The 7,945-nt window shown below is 47.8% G+C and overlaps 1 protein-coding gene across 1 annotated transcript; it reads right to left on the bottom strand.

Moving 5' to 3' along the window:
* Positions 1-2,785: 2,785 nt before the first annotated feature.
* LOC149457086 (uncharacterized) lies at positions 2,786-4,507 on the bottom strand. Its single transcript, XM_089684084.1, has 2 exons — positions 3,803-4,507; positions 2,786-2,884 (listed from the first exon to the last, which is right to left on the bottom strand). Exons 1-2 carry the CDS (start codon positions 4,505-4,507, stop codon positions 2,786-2,788), a joined length of 804 nt encoding a protein of 267 aa, XP_089540210.1.
* Between the last annotated feature and the right edge of the window lie 3,438 nt (positions 4,508-7,945).

The following is a 7,945-nucleotide window of genomic DNA, read 5'->3' on the forward strand; positions in this document are numbered from 1 at the left end:
ATGGCTAATCATTATCCTTTGATTGATTAGCTATTTCCATATTTCTTTCCACTCAGCCAAGCAATCAGTGACAGTATCCTCTATCATCAGGGTCATGTGTAGAGAATATGAAGCCCTAGGCACATGTGAATGATTACACTCTTTTATATACACCTTATCCCATTGTCACTAACCATATTATATGACTGTTTTTAAAACTATGTTGGGGGATTAATCATGCTGTCAGCATTAAATGACTCTTGCACTATACTGTCTTGGACTAGGTCACTTTCAGACCATTTACCGTGATCTACCAGTGAGCCAAATTAATATGAGAATACGTGCACGTGGAAGTAAGACACTGACACTTCGCAGTTTGCCAACTTTCTAAAATTCTGTTATATTGAGGAACTAACAGTATCATTTATAGGACTTATGATGCAGGCAAAGCATATACATTGATTGGGTGAAAAGTCCACTGGGTTTCTGCGTAATCTTCCATCCGTGTTGATATCTTCCAATCATTTTCCCCAAAAAGACTCATTCCCTTTTATGGGGGTTGTTTACATTAAAAGATACTTTTTCTCTTAATGAGTCACCAAGGGTGAGACTCCGGATGAAGGCGCCATCTTAATTATCATCATTGTTCTTTCAACCTATATCTGATTGTTTACTTAAGAGAGTGAGGAATTTTTAAAGAGCAAGAAACACAAAGTAGCAAGACTATAAAATTGTCATTTTACTGATCATCTAATAAAACGTGGACTGTCTATCACAATCCACTACAATCCCCCCTTAAAATGGCTATTTTATTCCTGACTGTCCCTATATCTTCTGATGTCCTAACTGCCTGGTGGCCCTCCCCTTGGAACTCTTTTAATACGCATATAGAGCCCCTGAGTGGCTAATCCATCCCTAGAGTCTCGATACGTCCTGAGAAGGCCACAGTCAGGCACTGTCTTTCCCTGCTTATAGTTGTCTGTTAGGGGGGGGGAAATTTGTAGCATTCCCTTTTTTTTTTTTTTTTTATAAGTCTGAAATATGATGATCAGGGGCCACGGTCTGTAAGGGAGTATAGGATTCCCTTTCTTCATGGGGGAGTTCAACATTGTTATAGTCCAGGAATGTAGGGGAGATCTCGTTCACAGCTTTCCCTATTAGCCTCTTAATGAAAGGGATCACACAGCAGGCGACGACTGCCATTAGAATTATAATACCCAGGATAACCACGCCTGCTTGGGCGAGGGCTTTCTGCCAGCCACTCAGCCATCCAAACCACTGATCCCAGGGATGTGTAATACCAGAGTTTTCCTTAAGTTCATTTGACAGGTCCTCCAACCTCTTGATGGCCAGTGTCACCTTCCCATTACAGCAGGTCATGGTCTTTGGTATCATTTTACAGACCCCCCCTTTTTCAGCTAATAACATATCGAGTGTCATACGATTTTGAAAGACCATGTTAGAAGTAGCCTCCAACTGCTCTGCTATCCCCTTTAGGGCATCTCGTGTGTAGTTTACAAACCGTTGTTGATTATAGTAGATGTAGTTTATCCAATCTACATTCTTGTTCTCAGTGATGAAGAGGAATAGGGATTCAAATCCTGCGCGCCACCTGGTCTCTGGCCTTGAATTCATCGGGTACCCCCCTTGGGACTCCTATCGCATCTATATAGACATGGGGGTCAAAACTCCCTTGTGGGGCACTTCGTTTGTGCTTGGTTGCATGGGGGGGGGGGTTGGGCGGCCCCTTAAGTAATGGATCTGAGAGGATGTGCAATGGCATTATGGCATTGGCAAGGGTACATTCCCCTCTCCATTTCCCTATCAGTCAGGTCCTAATCTTCTGATCACCACAGATCCAGAATATATCCCCCAATGATATGACCTGGTTCTGGGTTAGATCTGACCGGGCTGTACTATAAGCAGCACAGAATCCCTTTGTGAAGTTCCCCAGGAACCTTCCTCCTCCCTCGTAGTTGGCATAGCAGGTATAATTACCGGGATATATAGTTAAACCATTTGGGGCCTTTTCGTCTCCTTGGATTAGGGGGTAACTCTTCTTCCAGTCCTCACATAAAGACTGGTTCGTAGAGATGTTAGTATACAGGCTTAAGACACACTCCTCTATGGAATCTGGTAGGGTTAGTGGCACCGTCCCCAGATGTGGTCTGGCATGCCCACACATATAGCAGTTGGACTTATTATGCGAGTTATAGGTGGGAGCAGTATCTCTGGAAGATTCCCATCAGTTTGATCTATACATATCCCTTATCCAGAATTTTCCCATCACTCCCCCATGTCCCCAGTATCCCAACCAGTAAAGCCCCTCATCTCCTGGGCTGGGGTTCTCTATGGTGAGGGTGAGTGGCATAGTTCTCCCTGTTGGTTTTTCATATGAACATGTGCCTGTTTTAAGTATAGTCAATCTATCAATTAGGCTCTTTCCATTTTTATCTTTGCGGTTTAAAGCACTTAGTGGTTTATACCCCCAGTCAGGCCCCGTATTCCATCCTACTGAGCCCCAGTATCCGCACTTGTCTCCCCAATATTCATCCGTCACACATATATATATATACTACTGGAGTGATCCTGATACATAGTACACTGCCAAGGTTGTTTCGGACAAGGCGCTATGAAGCAGAAGTCAAAGGCAAAAGTGGCCACACAGGTGTTGGAAAAATTGTACCAAAATGTTATCAGGCCACTCTGTTCGGGTGTCCCACCTTCCCTTGTGATTGCCACTCTTTGTCCCCTACCCATTCCCGAAAGCACATACAAAAGGATATATGTGTATAGTCTCATGTTTCTAGTTGTCTTCTGGGGGTGCAACTTTCTTGCAGTGAGAGACGTGGATCCAGGTACTCTTTCCTTCTAGCTTCACTGAGGTGGCCGTCACCAGAAGCACCTGGAAAGGACCGTCATATCTGGGTTCCAATGTATGTTTCCGCAGAAACTTCTTGAGCAAGACCCAGTCTCCAGGTTTCAAAGTGTGCGTTCCAGTATTCGCCTCAGGATCTGGAATGGAGGAGAAAACTTGCGCATGGATATTAGTCAACACACGTGCCAAAGATATCACTTACTTTGTCAATGAGTCAGACTGCAACTGTAATTGTTGAGGATAGTAGGTACCCAGTCTAGGGGCTGACCCAAACAAAATCTCATAGGGAGGCAACCCATGACTTCCCCTTGGTGTGTATCTAACGCTGAAAAGAGCAATAGGCAAGCTGTCCGGCCATCCCATGCCTACCTCTTGGGCCATTTTTAACATTCTTGACTTCAGGACCCCATTTAGGCGCTCTACCTTCCCACTACTCTGGGGATGATAGGGTGTGTGAAACGCAAGTGTGACCCCCAGAGCCCCCCAGATCTCTTTTGTAACATTGACAGTAAAAGCCGGTCCCTGATCGCTTTCAACCACCTCGGGCACTCCATATCTGCAGACTATCTCCGTGAGCAGCTTCTTGGCAGTGGTTCTTGCCATCTGGTTGGTTACTGCGAATGCCTCTGGCCATCCTGAGAACATATCCACCACCACTAGAGCATATTTAAATCGTCCACTTTTTGGCATCTGGATATGATCTATCTGGATCCTCTGAAATGGATATAGTGCCCTGGCCAGATGTTTGCTTGGAGGTTTCTCAGGTCTTCCAGGATTGCACTTGGCGCATACAACACAAGACTTACAGAATCTGTCTGTGTAAGCCGTAATTTCGGGTGCCACATAGTATTTACTGATCAAAGAGTTCATTAGCATCTTGGACAGGTGTGACGCTCCATGTGCCCACTGCACTGTTGCCGGATATAAGGATCTGGGAAGGAAAACCTTCTTCCCCACCACCCACAATCCTTTGTCCTCAACTGCTCCTTTCTGCATCCATTCCTTCCTTTCTTCTTCTGAAGCATTATCCTGGGCTTCCTGGAGTTGGTTGTCCTTGGGCTGATGAATTAGCACAGGCATCACCTCACTGCACATCTCTTCATCCTCTTCCTGCTCCCTGACCGCAGCTTGCTTAGCAGCCATGTCTGCCAGATAATTTCCTTTTGCTTCCATAGTGGTCAATTTACCGTGGACCTTCACCTTCAGTATGGCCACTTGGGCTGGTAGTAAGAGTGCTTCCATAAGGCGGTTGATCGCCTTTCCATGCTTTACAGGAGTCCCAGCTGCCGTGAGAAAGCCCCTCATTTTCCAGATTAGGCCAAAATCAAATGCAACCCCCAGTGCATATCTGGAGTCCGTGTAAATGTTAGCTGTCTTTCCTTTTGTCAATTCACAAGCTTTGGTGAGGGCCCTTAGTTCAGCCTCTTGTGCAGACATAAAAGGTGGAAGAGGTCTAGCTTGCAGTACCATTGTGTTGGTAGTCACAGCATATCCAGTGTGGTAGGTGCCAGCATTATCTGCAAAGCGGGATCCATCCACAAAGAGTATTAGGTCAGGATTTGATAGGGGCGTATCATGGACTGTTGGTAGGTGTGTAGTTTCTACCTGCATAAGTTTCAAACAGTCATGTACCGCATCCTCTGGTGACATGTCTTCGGTGTCTTCTTCTGCTTTCTTCTACCCCCCCCGAAGAGGGAGAAGAGTTGCAGGGTTTATCTGGGTGCATCTGACCAGGGTGACATGATCAGGTAAAAGAAGGGAGCCTTGCAGTCGCAGATGCCTGGCGGCAGATAGATGTTTTGGTTGGGTTTGGTTCAGTATTGCGGTAATGTCATGGGGGGCCAGAAGTGTGAGTGGATGTCCTAAGACCAAATCTGCCGTTTTATCCAGAAGAAGATGAGCAGCAAAAACAGCCCTCAGACAGAAGGGACCACCTCGTGCAACCGGGTCTAGCCTGCAGGAGTAATAACCCAGAGGCCGGAGGCGACCCCCATGGCATTGTGCCAGAACTCCTGTTGCATGACCCTGTCTCTCAGCCACAAAAAGTTTGAAGGGCTCATCATAATCTGGTAGACCTAATGCAGGTGCAGTGAAGATAGCTTTTTTCAGGCGATGGAAATCAAGTACAGCTTCTTCTGTCAGGGAAAAGGGTTCAGATTTCAGGGCATCATAACGGGATTGTATCAAGATGGAGGCTTCTGGGATCCAGGAACGACAATAGGAAACCAACCCTAGAAAAGCATGCAGGGTGACGAGTGGCTTGGGAAATGCAATGTCCCAAGAAAATGACAGAAGTTTGGCACCACTGTAACTTGTCCTTAGAAACCTTGCAGCCCTGTTCAGCCAGGTGGTGGAGGTGGTGGCATTGCAGACTCTTCCTACCCTGAGTTGTAGTCATTGGGTCGCCGTGGACATCTGGGAGCTCTGCATTCCCTTCTGAAATGTCCTGGTTTTCCACAGTTGAAACAAATAAGTGGGTTTCTTCTGGAGACCTGCTCTCCAGCCGACAACATGAATGGTGTCGGCTTCCGGGCCACCTGGGCGGTCTCCAGACCCTTTGCCACTAATAGCAGTATATCCAGGTGGAGGGTACGGTACTCTGGACGGGCAGTGATCAAACCCTTGCGAACAGACTCCTTTAGTCCTGATACAAATGCAGAGGCCAGCATTTGAGTATGTACCTTGTTATGGACACTGAATCCCAGGTCTGTAAACACCTGTGTTAGTCTGGTATGGAACTTTTCCACCGACTCAGTCTTGTCTTGGGTAATGTCCTGCAATGTGGTGGCCTGGTCCGCCAGTCTCTCTCTGGCCCACTGCTGCAACTGGTCACAGAAAGAAATTCCTGAGGCATAAGTGGTGTCCTCATTTGGCTTTACTCTGGTGAGATCCTTTTCCATTATAGGCCAATATGCATCCCCAGCCTTGATCTCAGACAGACTGACCAAATCCCTCCAGGCTGTGGAATAGGTCTTGTGGATCTGGGCTATGCGCCGGTAAAAAGGCATCGGGGGTTTCTCCGGGTCCGGGAGAGTTGTGACTAGTGCGGAAACTTGGGATGGAGTGAAGGCCCACATGATCGGAGCATCAGGTAGGTTGGGCACCGGGCGGGGATGGTCTTCTTCAGATCCTTGGGGGCGATAGACAGGATTGTGGAAGTGGAAGAAAAGGGATGAGGTGCTGAGTCTGCTCCCATTCCAGACTCATACATAGATAATTTTTGACGATGGGGTTGTGTGGTTGGGGGAAGTTGAACGAGTGGTTTGCTCTCTGGACCACGGATCATTCCGTTGGGAACAAATGGAAACCGCATCATCCTCTCGGGTACCCTGGCGGACTGCCGCAGCCACTGTCTTTTCTTGAGCCCATCCTCTTCTGTCTGGAAGAGAGGTAGGGGTTACCACATCTGTAAAATTCCAGCCCGGCCATTCTGTGGGTGTCTTCAGTTCAGTTCAACTTGGTCTGAAGCCTCTGTTTGTTTTGGTGGTGGTGGTACTACAGGCATTAGGGGTGTGTGGAGGGCCGAAGGTGGTTGGGAGCCAGAGACAGTAAGCACTGGGCAAAGGGGGGCAGCTGGCATTAGGTGTGTATGGTGTATCGGTGTACTAAGCCCAGAGTCAACATGGCTTCCGGTGGTCTCACTAGGTGCCACCATATTTGATGAGGGCGGAAGGGGCGGGGCCGGAGGCGGAAATGGAGGTGACTGAGTTGGAAGCATCAGATGTTGCATAGTCAGCTTCCGGTCACATCCCTTGCAAATCTCCTCCCACCCCGGATTCTTAACTGAACACCCCTTACATATCCGGAGGTTCTGACTACACGGTATGCAAAAATCTGGACTCTCGGGGTGGGGCCTTCCTGTATTTCCACATGCCTCGCACCTCCAGGACGGGCCATCATCATAGGGGGGCGGCGCCTTGCCGGGCGCATCTCCTTTCCTGTAATATACATATACAATTCCCCCGTCCTGATTCAGTTTTTGCTCCCCCCACCCCTCCTGATGTAGGGCGCGGGCCACATTAAACCAAGTTTCTGCTGTCTTTAACATGTTATGCTTCATTAGAAGCCCTTTCTTCTCTTTACACAGTTTCCTCCACCAGTTCACAAGCAAATGAACTGTTCTCTGGCTTTATAAGTTTCTGTCCCATTTTGTTTTACTTCCCTCCCGGGGACCCTAAGGTGGTCTCCAAAGCCGTCACTCTGTTCTGAAAGTGCTGTGTCGTGAGACAGTTTAAGCGCAGCACTTCCCCCCCACAACCCCACCCCCCCCCAGCTTCTCCTCCAGTAACTTCCCTATTTTTCTTTTTTTTTTTTCCAGCTCCACTGAGAGTAATGTACATTAACCCTGTAAACCAATATATCAGGAGCTACGATTGTCACTGTACCACTTTCACCAATCCTCACTCTTTCGTGTACACCAAACATTAATCCACATACACAGTGTGATCATGACATAGTATTTCAGACACGCCTGTCGGGAGTAAAATGTTTTTTTTTTTTTCTCTTTTTTTAGTTTTCTTTTTTCCCCCACAAGACCAATCCCTGGCTGTGGTTATTCCCCCGTGTCACCATTACTGCGACTACGAGTTCCCCTCGTCAGTCACCATTACTGCGACTGCGAGTTCCCGGCACCCTCTCTCAAATCAGGGTGTATCCTGTCCACTCCTGACGAGGAATATTTTGCCGTAATTCTCCCCTCCCTCACAGGCGCATCAACAACAACCCAACCAATCACACTGGTACACACAGACAACACAAAAGACAAGACATATCACACTGGTAGATGACGTTACACTGACAGGTGGGTTCAAAGGAGCCCCGGGCAAGTATACCTGTCACTTTGCTGATCAACAGACAGCCAGACGGGTGAGTAGTCCCGCTGGGCAATTCCAGACTACGCAGGTAAGGAATTATTAGACATAAAAATTCACTTACCGCTTTCGGAGGTGATCAGTCTCCGCATCTGGAATGCTCCACGGTCCCCCTCGTCCACTCTGGGTCGGCTGGTCCAGTGTTCAGAACCCGGGCTCCACGCTGGGCGACAACATGTCTTGGACTAGGTCACTTTCAGACCATTTACCGTGATCT

This window comes from Staurois parvus, unplaced genomic scaffold (genome assembly GCF_062004578.1).
Source record: "Staurois parvus isolate SC_StPar_1 unplaced genomic scaffold, SC_StPar_1.0 ptg000336l, whole genome shotgun sequence".
Lineage (NCBI taxonomy): Eukaryota > Metazoa > Chordata > Amphibia > Anura > Ranidae > Staurois > Staurois parvus.

Coding starts and splice junctions, on each gene's coding strand:
- LOC149457086 (XM_089684084.1), bottom strand. CDS start 4,507: ATGTCACCAGAGGATGCGGTACATGACTGTTTGAAACTTATGCAGGTA. Junction 2,885..3,802: donor TGTGGGTGGTGGGGAAGAAG/GTTTTCCTTCCC, acceptor GGTCCTTTCCAG/GTGCTTCTGGTGACGGCCAC.